The sequence below is a fragment of the Theropithecus gelada genome, chromosome 6 (assembly GCF_003255815.1).
Source record: "Theropithecus gelada isolate Dixy chromosome 6, Tgel_1.0, whole genome shotgun sequence".
NCBI classification, from domain to species: domain Eukaryota; kingdom Metazoa; phylum Chordata; class Mammalia; order Primates; family Cercopithecidae; genus Theropithecus; species Theropithecus gelada.
The window spans coordinates 38,033,924-38,050,798 of record NC_037673.1 but is presented as its reverse complement, the minus strand read 5'-3'; the positions used below and the strand labels follow the sequence as shown (position 1 = coordinate 38,050,798).

The 16,875-nt window shown below is 46.2% G+C and overlaps 1 protein-coding gene across 6 annotated transcripts in view; it reads right to left on the bottom strand.

Moving 5' to 3' along the window:
- EGFLAM (EGF like, fibronectin type III and laminin G domains) overlaps nucleotides 1–16,875 on the bottom strand; it is a 196,395-nt gene that overhangs the window by 10,914 nt on the left and 168,606 nt on the right. For 4 of the 6 annotated variants that reach the window (XM_025387582.1, XM_025387584.1, XM_025387586.1 and 1 more), the window contains 3 exons: nucleotides 15,797–15,977; nucleotides 5,897–5,975; nucleotides 2,821–2,964 (listed from right to left, as the gene is read on the bottom strand). In XM_025387582.1, coding sequence (XP_025243367.1) covers nucleotides 2,821–2,964; nucleotides 5,897–5,975; nucleotides 15,797–15,977 — 404 coding nt within the window. Of the gene's footprint in view, nucleotides 1–2,820; nucleotides 2,965–5,856; nucleotides 5,976–8,573; nucleotides 8,706–15,796; nucleotides 15,978–16,875 lie in introns of those variants that run through there. The other 2 variants (XM_025387583.1, XM_025387588.1) reach the window with 2 other exon arrangements.

The window sequence follows — 16,875 nt, the reverse complement described above, 5'->3', positions numbered from 1 at the left end:
GGCCTACACTGGAATTCCTCTCTGTCCCCAGCCCGCTGGGACGCTTCCCTACGTCAGCATCGGGGGCATTGATGCGGTGGGATAATAGCCCAGATGGAGGACGAACAGAGCGGCAGTGACGGGGTGGCTCCAGGACCAGAGCAGGCACAGAAGTCAGCCTCAGCCTGGGCTCAGCAGTGTATCTTACACAGATCACAATCAGAACTCCAGGATTAGAAGAAAAACAGAGGGCCAATTTTCAGAATCCTGAGAAAGAAATGGTAACAAGAAATATGTCCAGGATACAGCAGAGCTGTTTGAAGGATGCTAAGCAGGTGGGAGAGGGGACGGGGCTCTCCAGGGCTTGGCGTGGGAACTGGTGGGAGCTGTTTCCCTGCTGGGGTAGAGTGGGTGGTGAATAGGTTCAGCAGGCAGTTTAGGGGGAAGTGGGACCATCCCACCTACAGCTGAGCTACTGTTTCAGTTCTCTTTTCTGGGCACAATCAAGTACTTGAGGCCTTGATGAGGTTAACCACAGGAAAACCACAAGAAAATGGCTTCAAGGCAGCCAGTCTGAAATAGGGTGTGAAGAACTCTGTGTTCAACCTCTGGGCCAGCAATGGGTGGGAGGCTATGGAGGACAGGAAGGCGGAGATGGTAAGAAGCTGTCTCTCACCTGCCAGCTTCCAGCCTCAACTACACACGACTCTCCAAAGTCCCCAACAATCATAGGACTGAGTCACTTAGCATGCTCTCCTATTTAGGGAATAGCATGACACTGGACAAGTGACATTTCCTCTCAAAATGCCTTTTATTCAAATGGAAAGATTTTTGTTATCCTGCTTGGGCTGTCAGTAATCTTAGCACACGACCAACAGAAGCCCCAGAATTAAGTCTTCAACTTCTCCCTTGTTTAGTGAGCCTTCCTTTGTCTATTTCAATTCAATTACTTTCATATCATTTAGTGGCCACTCGAGCTAGTCATCAGAGGGTGAATTAAGAAGTACAAGCCTGAGAAATGCCTCCGCCATGGAGCTCAAAGCTTTGAGGGTATCAGAATTGTCTGGGGAAACGGTTACCACACAGATTGCTGGACCCCACCCCTAGAATGTTTCTGGTTCAGTAGATCAGGGTGAAGCCTGAGAATGTGGATTTCTAACAAGTTCCCAGGTGATGCTGAGGCTGCTGGTCTGGAGACCACACTTGGAAAGCCACTGTCTAGAGGAGCGATTTCTAACCTCATGTGAGGATATGCCATGACAATCTCTAGAGAAGTGTTTTCATGTTACAGGAGACAGACCCTGCCCCTTGGAAGCTCAGCTTTCACCCAATCTGGTAAGAAGGGTAGGGAGAAATCATTCAGGTAATTCTTTAACTACTTCATAGCTATGTATTTGACACATTTGAAAACTGTCTAAATTCACTTAAAAGAGGGAAGAACTTCTGGCACCGCCTTATCGGTAACACCCAAGAAGCATTTACAAAACTCTCATGTTGGCTGGATCCACTGAGACACGAATCTGTGCTTTGTTCCTCCGGCAGCGGGAGACTTGAAAGTGGGGATTCTCCTTCCCACAGCTACACAGCTAACAGGGAGCCGAGTCAGAATTTACAGTCAGGGCTCCTGGAGCTTAGGGTTTTAGACCTTCCTGAGCTGCTGAGTCTTAGGCTGAGTACTCGCTTCCATGCTTGGCCTTCGTGCTTGGCAGTATCCAAGTCCTCTTTCTGCTCCTTCCTAATTGATGAGTAGGGAGCATGCAGCAGTAACACACTCGAACAAGGGCACAGAATTGTTCCTCACAGGGGTAGATGGTCAATTCCTAAGGCTCGGCCATGCAGTTCCTATTGAAGCTACTCAAGTGTGCCACTGTAGCATGAACATGGCCATAGACGATATATAAATGAAAGAGTACAAGCCAGGCACAGTGGCTGACGCCTGTAATCCCAGCACTTTGGGAGGCCGAGGCGAGTAGATCACCTGAGGTCAGGGTTTGAAACCAGCCTGGCCAACATGGTGAAACCCCATCTGTACAAAAAATACAAAAATCAGCCAGGCATGGTGGCATGTGCTATAATCCCAGCTACTAGGGAGGCAGAGATAAGAGAATCACTTGAACCCGGGAGGCAGAGGTTGCAGTGAGCTGAGATTGCACCACTGCACTCCGGCCTGGGGGAAAGGAGCAAGACTCTGTCTCAAAAAAAAAAAAAAAAAAAAAAACAACACACACACACACACAAAACTCCTGTTGGAATACTGGGGTACTCTTGGTTTTTGGTTTTTGGTTTTTGGTTTTCGTTTTTTTTGAGATGGAGTCTTGCTCTGTCACCCAGGCTGGAGTGCAGAGGCACAATCTCGGCTCACTGCAACACCTGCCTCCTGGGTTCAAGCCATTTTCCTGCCTCAGCCTCCCTAGTAGCTGGGATTACAGGCACCTGCCACTACGCCTGGCTAATTTTTGTATTTTTTAGTAGAGACAGGGTTTCTCCATGTTGCTCAGGCTGGTTTCAAACTTCTGACCTCAAGTGATCTGCCTGCCTTGGCCTCCCAAAGTGCTGGGATTACAGGCGTGAGCCACTGCACCCGGCCCCAGCAAGACTTTATTTACAAAAAAGAGTGGTGGGTCAGATTTGGCCTCCAGGCCATAGTTTGCTGACTGCTGCTGTATAAGATGAATGTTGGAAAGAAAGACCAGGAGCTTCCAATAAGCCTTGAAGCTTCAGGCTTCAGCCAGTTCCAGCAGACTGTGTTCTGGCTCCCTTCTGAATCACTCTGCTTGGCATGAGCTGCAATGTCTGAGAAAATCACAAGGTGCTGCTGAAGGCAGCTGGAGAGTGGGTTACCTGAACACGAGGGCTCCATCCCGAAGGCCCAAGGAAATGAAGTCGCTATTGGGCCTCATGGGGCTGTCTCCTCTCCACAGCAAAAGGCCATCCTTGGCAGTTGTCTTAAACCTCATGAACACATTTGATCTTGATCCTGACACCCTGGAGGAAATACACAAACAAGTCCACCAAATCAACCACCAACATCTGTTTCCGAGTAATCCCAGTTTTGCCTGCCAGCCCTGAGGAACCAGATGTAGGATAATCTGGCACTTTCTGACGCTTACTTCATCACCCTGAGTCGCACCACGGATCTAAAGGTCTAGACTGCTCACTCAGCAGCAGTCTCCCTCCCCAAGCACTGTGAACCCCACCACGGAGCATTTGCTGAGTGACAGATTAGCAAGACTATGGCCAACGTCACAGCTTAGGCTGCACCCCGTACACACCTCATTCTTTTCTCTTTCCTGTTTTGCTACTCAAGGGCCCCATTCCCCAACAGAAAGTGTGTTTCCTAATTACCAAGAGGCTTAAGTTGGCAGCCACTCTAGGCTAGGAGCACGGCTGTGGATGGCCAGCTCTGGCCGGTGAGTGACTGTCCTTGGGGACAAGGTCTAGACAGGGAAAATACCCAAGTGATGGCGTCTCAGACAAGGAACATGGCCTGATAGTGAATGGTCTGGAGTGGTGTTGAGGCAGATGCAGGGTGGAGAAGAACAGGAAGCTTCAAGGAAAGGAGGGGTGCTCAGGCTAGGCCGGTTCCATGCTCTACATCCATGGCTGGGAATGGGTTCACAGGCTGATGTGCTCTTAGCAATGCTTAAGAATAGACTGGTTCAGAAATTCATTCTTATTAGCGTGATCAGTGTTTCATCTTGCACAGGGAAAAGAGGAAGGCTGAGGTCCTTGAATCAAGGGTGAGATAGGAGGAAGCATAATTTAATATTGCTACTAGCATAATGTTATTGGAAAGTTCCTTTGTCCATTCTCTAGTCACTTGAGCCATCCCTCTGTCTGTCCCACACACCTGGGTCTGTGTCTGCAGAGTGTCCTCAATCGTGAACAGTGGAGGGGACTATTGTCTAGGCTTCCCAGAGCCTGAGCTCGTCAGGAAGAGACCAAGTTTGCATTCCCCATGCAGGGCCTCAGCACGGCGAGGGAGGAGAGAGGTCCCCCAGGCCAGGTGCAGCACAATCTAGCACTGACCCGTTCCCTAGAGACCTGCTTAGCCCAGACTTTCGCTCAGGTTCCTTCCCTCTCCCATTTGCCTTGCGTGTATTGATTGGTTACAAGGCAGTCAAGAGGTTCCCATTTCTCTTGCCAGTGATTGATTTAGGGGCAGGCATGTGGCAGCACAGAAGAGACACAATCGTATCCCTTTTGCCCAGTGAGATACAATTCTGGGAAGAATTCCTTCTCTTTTAGAAAGAGTCACATGAGAAAAAAAGTCTTTTTAACTTCCACTGGATATAGTCAGAGTCATCTTATGTGCAGCTTATAGGCAGCTGGGGAGTGGCCTCAGGAGAAGATGCTGAGGACAACAAGCAAGAAATAGGGATGAGATTGGAATCTTTGAGGGTACAGCTGCTTCTCTTAATTGATCAACCCAAGATCCAGTGTAAGTCTGGACACCTTGTGATATGAAATAGTAAATATCCCTCATGCGCAAGACATTTTAAGCTGAACTTTCTGTTACTTTGCACCAAAGGTATCTGACTGGAATAGATCCTGAACTTGACTTTTACCTGCAGCCTCACATACATGCATTTGTACTGTCATATACACACATACACACACACACACACATGTGTACACACACATACACACACACTATGGCACTCAAGGTAGCTGTGGTCTTGGGCCTCATGTCTCCTGCTCTCATCAATCCCCTCTACTCCCCCAAACCACCTGGTAGTCTCTCACTAACCCCCAGAGACTGAACGCTTGGGCCCCTTTCACCCTGTCACTGCTTTCTAGGCTGAATGACCTTCCATTTTTGGAGACAAAGGGCTGAAGAAGGAGGACGGTCTCTCTTGGCTGGGAATCCATTTTACTTAAGTCCCCATGCCAAGACAACATAGATAAATACAACCTGGGATTAGAGAAGTGAAGCAGTGTCTGCCTGGGGTGTGCTGGGAGTTACCAGGGACATCCAGTGCCCTAGGAGAATTCCTCCCAACCACTTCTGTTCCCTGACAAGTCACCAAACTCCACCCTAAGAACTGGATGCCTTTTGTTTAAAGATTTGCCCTTGTGTGTTAAGATGCAGTCAATCTGAAGAGGCAGGGAAATCCCAGAATGATTGTGTGGAGAGCAGAAAGGGGAATAGCACACTAGAAGCCACGAAGAACTGGGGGAAGGGAAAGAAAGAGATAAGGGGCAAACTGAAAGTGCCAAAGACAAGCTTGACTGAGTTGAGGATTTTGCCACGTCAAAGGCTATTCCAAACCAAGAGCAACTCCAGGCCAGGGCTGGGACTTCTGCCACCAAGGGTGAGACGCCATGGCTGTGACTTGGGCATTTCTCTGCATCCACATAAAGAGTGCTGAGAAGCCTCTCACTGAACTGGCCAGAGCCTGAAGGGGACAAGAGATCTTTGCTGATGAAGATGCAGGGTAGGTACGGACCCAGCAGGGAACGGGCTTGGATCTGTCTGTCCTTCCGCTGCTGGCCCATGTCAGAACTGCACAGTCCGGCCACGGCACAGCATGGAACTGCCCTGCTCAGAGAATCATAGTCATCACTGAGGCTTCGGGAACATCACATTCTCACTGCTTCTCAAAGCCTGAATACTGGAAACTCTGGGACCAGTCAAGTTGCTCTCTCCAGGCCCTTTGACCAGAAAAATACTAGATTGTTTGTAACAGGGTTATTTGAAAGGCCAGTTTCTCAAGTTTAGTTTGTTTTTTGTTTTATTTTGCTCTAGTTTCTATGTTTATTTCATGTTGTGTGTGTTTTTCCCCTGAGGCCATGGCTGAATGGTCTTCTTTGAGAATTATCTTCTGGCATGAAATATAAGAAAAAGCTCTGAGAAAGATATAGAGAAAAATTTACCCCCAGAAAGCTGAGGAAGGTGCCTGTTGAAGCTTATTACCTCTTCAAGATATCTGGGTTGTCATACGTCAGGTAACTGCGGCCAATAAACTGCGGGATCTCAATGGCTTCTACGATCGCTGTGACATAACAGAAAAAGGAGGTTACATAGTATGTGGTTCTCTTGGCTCCTGCACTCACACATACAGCAGGAAAACACCCAGCTCCTGGAAATAGGATGTTTAACAATTCATCAACCCCTTCCCTTTGGCCGCACGCATATTCACAGTTGCCCGGACCCATGGCCTGGGGTTGGCTTCTCCCCCACTTTTCCCTCCTGGGGAAGTCTTGTCCCTGCCACTGGCCTCAACGCTGCTGAGAAGGCCTCACGATGTGCTGAAACTTGAACTGTTCCCAATTATTCTTGGAAGCCAAAGAGCAGGTCTTGGGCCATGTGGGGAGCAGCTGGGGATAACCCCAGATGTTCTCCTAGGGAGGCAGAGAAAACAAATCCCTAAGTAAGGCCCCCTAGGATTCTTGAAAGTTAATTTGCTGCAGAACCCTTTAAGCGAGGACTTCGAGAGACTCTAAAGCACTATGAATGAGGCTTGGACTCCTGCATTTCCGATCACTTTCCAGTGTATTTCACAAGATCTTTTGTTTTGAAAAGGAGTTTCGCTCTTGTTGCCCAGGCTGGAGTGCAATGGCACGATCTTGGCTCACTGCAACTTCCACCTCCTGAGTTCAAGCAATCCTCCTGCCTCAGCCTCTCAAGTAGCTGGGATTACAGGCACCCACCACCAAGCCCGGCTAATTTTTGTACTTTTGGTAGAGACGGGGTTTCACCATGTTGGCCAGGCTGGTCTCAAACTCCTGACCTTCGGTGATCCACCTGCCTTGGCCTCCTAAAGTGCTGGGATTACAGGCATGGCCACTGTGCCTGGTCTATTTCACAAAATCTTCACTACAATCTCACGAAGTAGCAGTTAGTATGGGGGAAGGGAAGGGTTGGTTATTCTCACTTTACGGAAGAGACAGTGAGGAGTAGAAAGCATGGAGGATTTGCCTGAGATCATGTAGTTAAGAGAGCACTAGGCCTTGAACCTGACCGGCTCTTCTTAATTCTGGCTTCCGGACCCCTCTCAGCTTTCCAATATTTTAGAAATACATTTTCTTCCTCCCAAACTCTCATCACTTTGTTTTCCTGAGGAATTACCCTTTTACACATAGTTAGCAAAAGAAGAGTTTAAGTAGCTGTGTGTGGTGTCACGAACGGGGGATGAGGCTAGGGGATTTCTGCTAGAGAAATAACAGCAATATCTCTTTCCTCTTTGGAAAGATACAGAAATGGTGGTTTAAGGAAATTAAGGTAGAATAAATCTCAAATTCAAAGAAACGTACAAAATGAGGGCGAATAAGAAGGTTTATAAAACACGTTATAGTTTCACGAAAATACATGGTTGGTGCAAAGAAGACACTGAACGAAGGACTCTCCACCCCAGAGAGGAAACGTAGAATTATTTGATACTATGAACAATCGTACAGATTAACCTTCAAACATAAAAAAAGAGCAAAAGCAGCAAAGCCGATGACAATGGGCCCCCCAGTAGAAGTCTCTATGTTGGCAGCTTCCATAAAACAGCCTTTCATAAAAACTAAAAAAGAAAAGAAGAGAGGAAAGAAAACAAGAAAAGCAAAGGATGAAAAAGAAAATTTAAAAGAAAATTTTGGAGGTAACTACCGAAGAAATTGCTCTGTGGTTCTCGGAAGCAGCACAGCCCTGGACAAAGGCCTGAGGCTGCAAGGACTTAGCAGGGCCAGAGGTGAAGGGCTCTTGTCACTTACAGTTCAGGGCTGCACCCCCAGCCACTCCCTTCTGACTAAGGGAGGTAGGAGGAAGAGGAGACAAGGAAGGAAAACAGGGAGGAAAAGAGAGTGGGAGGCAAAATGGCAAGAGGATGGGAAAGGAGCCGAGTAGGAAAACAGGTGGGATGAATGAGAAAGAAGGGACACTGCAGCAAGAAGAGGAGGGAAGAAACTGCCGAGGAAGACAACTGGGAGAGAAGGCAGCCACCTTCCCGGGCAAGGAAGGACGGGAAACAGAAAAGGAAAGAAGGCAGCGCCGGAAAAGAAGGGGAGGGAATGGACCCAGAGGAATAGACAGAAATGTCGGGGAGGAGGAGGACTGGGCAGCAGGTAGGAGTGCAAACATGGAGGAGGTAGAAGGAAGTTCTCAGCTGGGGCAGCGGGCCCCTCATTCAGGACACCATGGCTGGGAAGGGAGAAGGAGAGAAGATGCAAGCTGAGCGGCGGGGGAGGCCTTCCCGGAGCTAAACGGAACCAAGGAGTCCCTGGTGGGTTGGGCTCACCCCCAGAGGGGAGAGGTACAGCCAGGGCCAGTCCCTGCTGTTGTTGGCCGTGGTGGTGGGCCTGTGGCCAACAGCCTTCTTTCCCCTGAACTCCTTGCAAGGGTCAGGACGTGCCTGCCACACATCAGCTCTGCACACGAGCTTCCGAGGGGGTCTGTGGGCGCCCCCAGCAGCTGCCGGCTCAGCCCCCAGCTCAGGAGAGAATGTCCTCTGGCTGGCCGGCGGGAAGGCTTCCCACCATGCGTAGGCATGTCCCAGCTCCCACACCACTCACCCCGGGTCCCCCTGCATGCGGTTGGCTTGCCCTGGCAGGCCCTGGCCCCAGCCCAGAGCACTCTCGCCATCTCTCATAGGACTTACTGTACTTACTATTGAGGCAGTAGTTCCCACACTCTGACCGGTGCCAGCATGAAAGAGAACAGGGAGAATCAGCCTTTCACAGTCCTTGTCAAATCCCAATTACTCTGGTTGCAGATCACTTGAAGCCAGCCTTGTTTCTCTCACAAAGCTCTGCCCGAGGGTCCAGAATGTCCTCTTAGGGAATGTGAATATGAGCCCCGCGGGGAACCACTGGAAATCTCTCCTCAGCATGATTGGCACCCTGCCACCCGCCTCCCCGCCTCAGCTCGGCTTAATGAAGGTGGGGGTGGTGGTGGACCAAGAAGATGTTTGAAATCAGCTGTCTGACACTTCTGAGGCTCCCTCACCTTCAACCGACAATCTGCATTTCTTTTAAATCTAGAGACACAGCTCCTTGCTCAAGAGTTACTTACCTTGTCAATGATTATTACTTTTCTTGGCTCTAGGCTGCGTGTGAAAAAGGAATGATAAGCCAGCTAGCTGCCTCTTCTCTCTGCCTAGTGGAAAATATCGCCCTCATTCCCACCCCGTCTCCACTTGCAAGATTCCAGACCCCTGGTTATTTTGTGATTAACAAAGGCAGAGGCACCCTCGAGAAACACCGCAGAATAAAAAATGGTCAAACTATGCCTCACTTAAGTGAGTATATACAGGAGCAAATAATCACATCCAAAATCATCACAGCTTGAAGTGACCATTGAGCCCTTTCTGGCTCTTTGTAGTTGGTTTAAATGTTGTAAACATAACTGTTGTTGTTGTTGTTATTATTATTATTATTATTATTTTGAGACAGAGTCTTGCTCTGTTGCCCAGGCTGGAGTGCAGTGGCATGATCTCGGCTCACTGCAACCTCTGCCTCCAGGGTTCTAGCCATTCTCCTGCCTCAGCCTTCTGAGTAGCTGGGACTATAGGCATGTGCCATCATGCCCAGCTAATTTTTATATTTTTAGTAGAATTGGGGTTTCGCCATGTTAGCCAGGCTAGTCTCGACCTCCTGACCTCACGTGATCCACCTGCCTGGGCCTCCCAAAGTGCCGGGATTACAGGTTTGAGCCACTGCACCTGGCCAACATGATTAAATTTTAACCTAACCCGATACCTAATTTTTTTGCTTTTATTGAAAAAAATTTAATTGACAATAATTGTACATATGTATGGGGTACATAGTGATGTTTTGATACATATATAAGATCACATCAGGGTAATTAGTGTATCCATCCCATCTCAAAATGTATCATTTCTTTGTGCTGGGAACACTCAATGTCCTCCTGCTAGTTATTTGAAACTATTTATTATTGTCAACTATAGTCATCCTATAGTGCTTCAGAACACCAGAACTTATTTCTCCTATCTCCCTGTAACTTTGTATCCTTTAACAAATCTCTTCCTATTCCCCACTTCTCTCTACCATTTCCAGTATACCTAATTTTTTCTACATTGCCTTTTTTCTGTGGCAATGGCCTTACTGATTAGTCAAAATGTGTTTTTTTCATTTTCTTACATTTATACCTAAAAGCCTGTGCCATCTGGTGACACACACACACACACACACACACACACACCCCAGTGGACAGCAGCCTCCAAGCCAGAAGCCCTGCAGTCCAGGCAAAGCAAATTTTCCATTTGAGGAACTTGGAATTCCCAATAGACTATAAAGAGTTGGTCAGGTGTGGTGGCTCATGCCTGTAATCCCAGCACTTTGGGAGGCCCAGGCAGGTGGATCACCTGAGGTCAGGAGTTCGATACCAGCCTGGCCAACATGGTGAAACCCTGTCTCTACTAAAAATACAAAAATTAGCCCGGTGTGGCAGGGCCTGCCTGTAATCTCAGCTACTCGTGAGGCTGAGGCAGGAGAATCGTTTGAACCTGGGAGGCAGAGGCTGCAGTGAGCCGAGATCACACCACTGCACTCCAGCCTGGGGTGACAGAGTTAGACTCCATCTCAAAAAAAAAAAAAAAAAAAAAAGTTGAAGTGACTAATGTTTCTTTCCCACATTCACAGGACCTTAGCAAAGGAAAAGGCCCTGTGGGCATGGAAGGCTAACTTCCCCAACAACCAGGGCTCCTCTCAGCAGCGTCCTTGATAGATGTCCATCCCGCAGGAGCAAACACTTCCCACAATGAGCAGCTCACTCTTAGACAAGGTAGCACTCTTGTGGACCATTCTACTAGGCACAGAGATCTTTATTATAGTACACTGACTGTAGCCACAAAGTAAAAACAAACAAAACTTTCCCTACACTAGCAGCCCTTCAACTATCTGAAGACCAACATCTACATTAAACACCCCCAGATCTCCCATTCTGGGGGTGTTTAATGATATACCATCCACAGAAAAGAAATTCCTCTGAATTTGGCTCTTGCAGTTGGTTTAAGTGTTTTCTAAAGGAAGTTATCCTTCGCATTTTAGTGCATAAGTACATCAAAGCATGACTCTAATCATCTTATATTTTTTATTTTTTGAGATAGAGTCTTGCTCTGTCACCCAGTCACCTAGGCTGGAGTGCAGTGGCATGATCTCGGCTCGCTGCAAACTCCGCCTCCCGGGTTTAAGTGATTTTCCTGCCTCAGCCTCCTGAGTAGCTGGGATTACAGGCATGCACAACCACACCTGGCTAATTTTTGTATTTTTAGTAGAGATGGGGTTTCACCATGTTGCCCAGGCTGGTCCCAAACTCCTGACTTCAGGTGATCCACCCGCCTCAGCCTCCCAAAGTGCTGGGGTTACAGGTATGAGCCACCGCGCCTGGCCTGACTCTAATCATCATAAAAGCATATATTGTTATGCGATATCAGAGCATCTGAATGTTTGGTTGTCCTAGGGTTTGTCTTTGCAGGCATTACTAAGCTGCTTCCTTAGCCATAGACATCTTATATGACCGTGTGACTGACAAGGAATGTACCTTGCTAGTTTTAAGATGGAGCTGACTTTTAAAATTTTGTCACCCTGGCTCTCCTATGCTCCTGTTTCAGGAATCTTGGGAACCATCTTAGAATTGTGCTATTACAAGTTCCAATTACTAAAGGAGGAAATGACCAGAATGAGGAACTGGGAACAGCCAACATGGTCATTAGCTGAAGGACTGCAGCGAACGGTCTGGGTATTTGTTTAATGTGTATGTTTGCATGTTTCACTCTTTAATTCATCTGTAAGATAAACACAATTGAAATTTTTTTCCTATATAACAACTGAATTACTTGTGTAACAATAACCTCTCTTTTCCAATTAATTTGAAATGACTTATTTTTAATATATTAAATATATTTTTAACATATTAAATATATTAAAATAATTAATATATTAAAATTTTATGTTTAGTATTAAATATTAACATATTGTTAATATAATTTGGTATTTAAAATCAAATATTAATGTATTAATATTAAATATAAAATTTAGTATATTAATTTTCAATACATTAAATGATATAAAATTTAATATATTAAATTACATTAAAGAGAAATTCCCTTTAGTATGCATGATTTATGTGTTTTATTAATTTGTGGTTTATATATGGAGTTTTCTTATAGTTGCAGAAGCTTTTTTTTATATATACACTGGGACCAAAAACAAAAAAATCACCCAAATCAGACCCTGGAACATGATGTTACTCAACTAAACCCAACATAAATGCCCTAAGTGTTGCATGTGTGGTAGGTCAGTATTGATCAGGCAGCACTGGATACTTAAGGACTGTGCGCCCCTGATGAGTACATGCGCTAAGCCTAGCTTTGTCTCAACAGCTGTTGGCGTTCTTGTGCGGGGCCACCTGCTATAGAGAAACACCGCCATCTAGTGGCCTGTGGGATCCTACACAGTCTGAATTGAAGCTCTTCTAGTAACACAGGGAAGGGAAGGGCCAAACCTTAGTTTCCCAGGTGACTTGTCCACTATTGACTGGGAGAACCCAGAGAAAACATCTGTGCCCTGCATTCACCTCTTAGACACTCAGAGCACAGCAAAGGCTCTGAGAAATTCTGCAGAAGAGAGAGAATTGTCTGTTTACTCAGGATTATCCAAATGTATTTCACCATAGAAGCCTCCTCCCATTTTGTGTACGTGAATGCGTGTGTGTGTGTGTGTGTGTGTGTACAAAGCAGCCATTAATATTCCTCAGAACTTAGTTTTTTACCTGTGCTTTGTGAAATTCTTCTAGAACATTTTAGTAACTTACTTAGATACACAAGCTCTGAGGAACTGGGACACAAGATGGGTCCACTTGGATGCAAGTAAAGAAAAAAGGAACGAAATCTCTAAATACGGAAGTAATTTTTGATGGGGAAGGCCTTGTTGAGAAAAAAGGGGGCCTAGGCATTGGGGTAATGCATGGGGTGCTGAGGTTTAGGGTGGGAAAGATGCCTGAAAGTCAAACTCACCAATTGGAAGGCGAGAGGACCCCCAAGGTCAAACCTCATGTTTTTTCTTGGCACCTGAAGTCATGGCTGGGAGTAAGAAGAACCTCTAGCTTCTCCTGTCCTGGTGGGTCTTGAAGGTGGGACAGACAGGTTTGAGTTTCTGCAGTGGCCACTGCTACAGGAAGCCTGTGGTATCCCAAGAGCCTCTCAGATGCTTAGTGGGAGCTTGGTGCACCCCTCAGTCTGGGTCACACTCTCCTGTTCCTGCCTCCAGCCTCACAGGGAAAAGTGGGGGCCCTGAAACCACCATGTAGCCTAAGTGCCTGGAACTGCTCCAGGATTTGTCTGAGTTTCTGGCCCCTGCTCTCCTGGGTTACCAAGAGGTGGGAACAAGTGTCAAATTGTCCAACTACGGCCCTTGTGGAACTCACTTGCCACACTATCTGATGCAGCTGAAAAGACCCAGACTCACTGACAATCCAGAAAATGAAATTCCTCATGGAGAAAGGCCCTTTGGTATGGACTGGATGAGGCCTGATGCTGGTTATTTCTATACCATTTTGCTCCATGTAAAAGGACTGGTTTAACTTCTGTAGGGATACTGGGAACAGGTTCTTGCTTTTAAAGCATGGTTTGATTATGAGGCAGAAAAAAACTCCAACTTTGAAATATATGAGGCTAAAAATCACCTTGCTGAATGAGACAGGATTCTTTCTGACAACCAAAGATGGCTTCTCACCATTCTTGGTCTTTCAAACCAAGGATTTCCCCAAACTTTCTATGTATTCTCTTGCATCTCTATGGAACAACATAATTGCCCATTTCTTTTCCTTTTCTTTCCAATATTTACAATGGGACTAAATGCTTTCCCCAATATTATAGCAGTTGGCATGGCAACTGCCCACAATTGTTACCTGCTGGAGCCTGGAAAAATTGTTGCAGAGCCCCAATAATCCTCTCCAGTCATTATGATGGGAGAGGAAATTATGGGATAGGGGCCATACCTCTGATATATGAACCTTCTTAGGATTTGCAAAGGATGCCATCTTCTCAGAAGCGGTATCTTGATTTCAAAACACAATCAGATACTGATTCAACATGGAGGGTGGCTGCTGGCACATCTGGATTCCAATCCTGGATCTAGACTGCTTTGCAGGAAAAGAGTGTCCTGCAGTTCCCTCTGCTATCATCCATTCTCACAGATTTTGCCAGATCCAGGTGCTCACTGGGATCTACCCCAACCTTCTGGTAAGATTTGCTTCTCACTGAACCTGAACCTATAGTTATAAAGCTATAAATGTGAGCACTTTATCTCTGTTATGGCTGATGTTCTGCAGCAGGAAATGAGGGCTAACAAGGTCACACATTATCCTTTCTTTCTCCCTTTCATTTCCAATGCTAAATGTTCATCTAAGTCTGGGATTTATATATTGATCATTAATGTTAGATATAAGGCAGGTACGAACTCGAGGCTCCTGTGGTAAAATTGGAGACTTAGGAAATTCAAACACTGATGTGTGAAATCCAAACCCAATTTTCTGAATGAATGAGCCACTCTTCAGCTAAATCTCTGCAAGTACAACCTATTAGCTAAACAGCAATTTGCTTGTTAGGATTATAATCAGGGTAATTCACAAATGAATCAATTACTCTTCCTTGTTAAAAATACATTTCATGATTTGCCATGTAGATTTCAAAATTCATTTAAATATAAGAAATACTACTAAGTCTTCCAATTGGCAAATTGGCATCTTTCATATTTTCCAAGACTGCTGTAGAATGACTTCTCCTACCATTCCATATACCAACATAACTACCTGTAATTTATAGTTTTCCTCTAAGCCCTAATTCTGATAAAAATCAAGAACCTGGAAATAGGACAGACAGTGCACGTTCCTTCAGAGGCTCATTGCTTTATTTCCTCCAGGTTTTTGTTTTTTTTTTTAAGTTCTTGGGCAGGTGAGGCCACATTGAGACTGAAAAATGAAGGCCCAACATGATGGATATAGGTGGGAAGCCTATTCTAGATACCAGGGCCATGTCCTCCATTTCCCATAAGCAGGTACAAAAAGCAAGTCCAGCAGGGTCTCATGGTCTATGACCTGCCCTGGCTTTCAGTCTAGGGCAAGATGGAAACTGAGTAGCCCACAGCACCTGCTAATGGATTTTATTTTTCTCTCCATGAATAATAATGACCAGTATTGGTTGGTTGCTTGAGTACTTACCAGGCCCTCTTCTAAATGCTCTGGATACATTGTCTCATTTAGTCAACACCATAACCTTCTGTGTTAGACACACAATAACACTGCTATTATTATTCCCATTTTACAGTTGAGAAAACTGAGGTACAGCAATTTGATAGCTTAGAAAATAGCACTATACAGAAGGCTAAGCATACTTTAGTTTGGAGCAACTAATGTATAATTTGTGTTTTTGCATATTTGGGCAAGGTTTCTGTTATATAGCACTCACAGACAGGGGTCAAAACATTTTTCAGTCTACAAAGCACAGGCATTCATCTATCAGGACAGGCTCCAGGAGTGGCTCAGGCGCAAAAGTTCTGGAAACCCCTACTCTGTTGTGAGTTAACTCTTAGGTGACTAGACCATGAAGCGATTCTCAAGGAAGGCGCCAGGGCAGAGGGTGGGAAACCTATTTACCCACTGTTAGCAGAAGTATTTCAGCATTTAATTCTTATTAAAGAATTATGGTAGCTTATAAATAATCATCCAATAAGGTATTGAAATAATTGATCAAAATAACCAGTATGGCTGTACCACTGTTACAACTCTCCCATTAAGAGTTGTGGTCCCCCAGTGGACTGTCCATTCCCTCCACTCCCTCCAGGGAGCTGTGCCTCAGACCCCTGAGTGTACCTTTCTGGCAGTGAAGCCCCTCAAAGCCCAAGGGGCAGTCACAGTCATAGCCCTCCTTCCTGGGCCGGCAGCTGCCCCCATGGGCACAAGGGGCCCTCACGCAGGGGTGGGCCGCATTCTCCACATTCACCCCGGAGGTGAAGTCATGCTTCACGTGGATGGTTCGGTCGTTCAGGATGATCTTGGGAGAGAAAAACGTAAAGAAATTCAGGAATTGGGAAACATCTTTGTAGTCTTCTAAAGCTTCCCTTAGCACATTAACCTGAGCTACACATACGGAGATTAAACAAAAAAGTTTTGAGGTCCAGTTTCTACTTTTTCTTTTTGCTGAGATGGAGTCTTGCTCTGTTGCCCAGGCTAGAGCGCAGTAGCACAGTCTTGGCTCCCTGCAACTTCTGCCTCCTGGGTTCAAGAAATTCTTCTGCCTCAACCTCCCAAGTAGCTGGAATTAGAGGCACCTGCCACCACGCCTGGCTAATTTTTGTGTTTTTAGTAGAGATGGGGTTTCACCATATTGGTCAGGCTGGTCTCGAACTCCTGACCTCAGGTGATCCGCCCGCCTCAGCCTCCCAAAGTGCTGGCATTACAAGCATGAACCACTGTGCCCAGCCCAGGTTCTACTTTTATAGTCTTGGCATCTATGCAGGAGCTGAAGTGATCTGAAGTGGATCCACTTGGGAGAATCTGCGGAGTGAAGTGCTCCTCTGGTTCCAGAAGACTGGCCACTCGATTAGGTTGTAAAGAAGTCCCAAGAACTACAAAGTTCGGATTTCAACCCAGTTGCACATTAGAGCCACCTGGGGGGCTCTTAAGAAATACTAATGCCCAGACCCGCCCATTCCCATTGAACCAGAATCTCTGAAGGTGAGACCAAGTTGTCAGTAACTTTAAAAAGTTTTTGAGAGTCACCTCAGAAGATGCAGCCCAGGTTGGGAGACACTGGTATATAAAGGAGAGCGGGGAGAGTACAAAACACAGTGTTACGGAGGCGGAGGTCAAACAGGGCACCCTGGCCCCTGGTGGCTGTGGAATCCAGAGACACTTCCTAGTGTACTCCTGTATGTTTCCGACTAATGTTC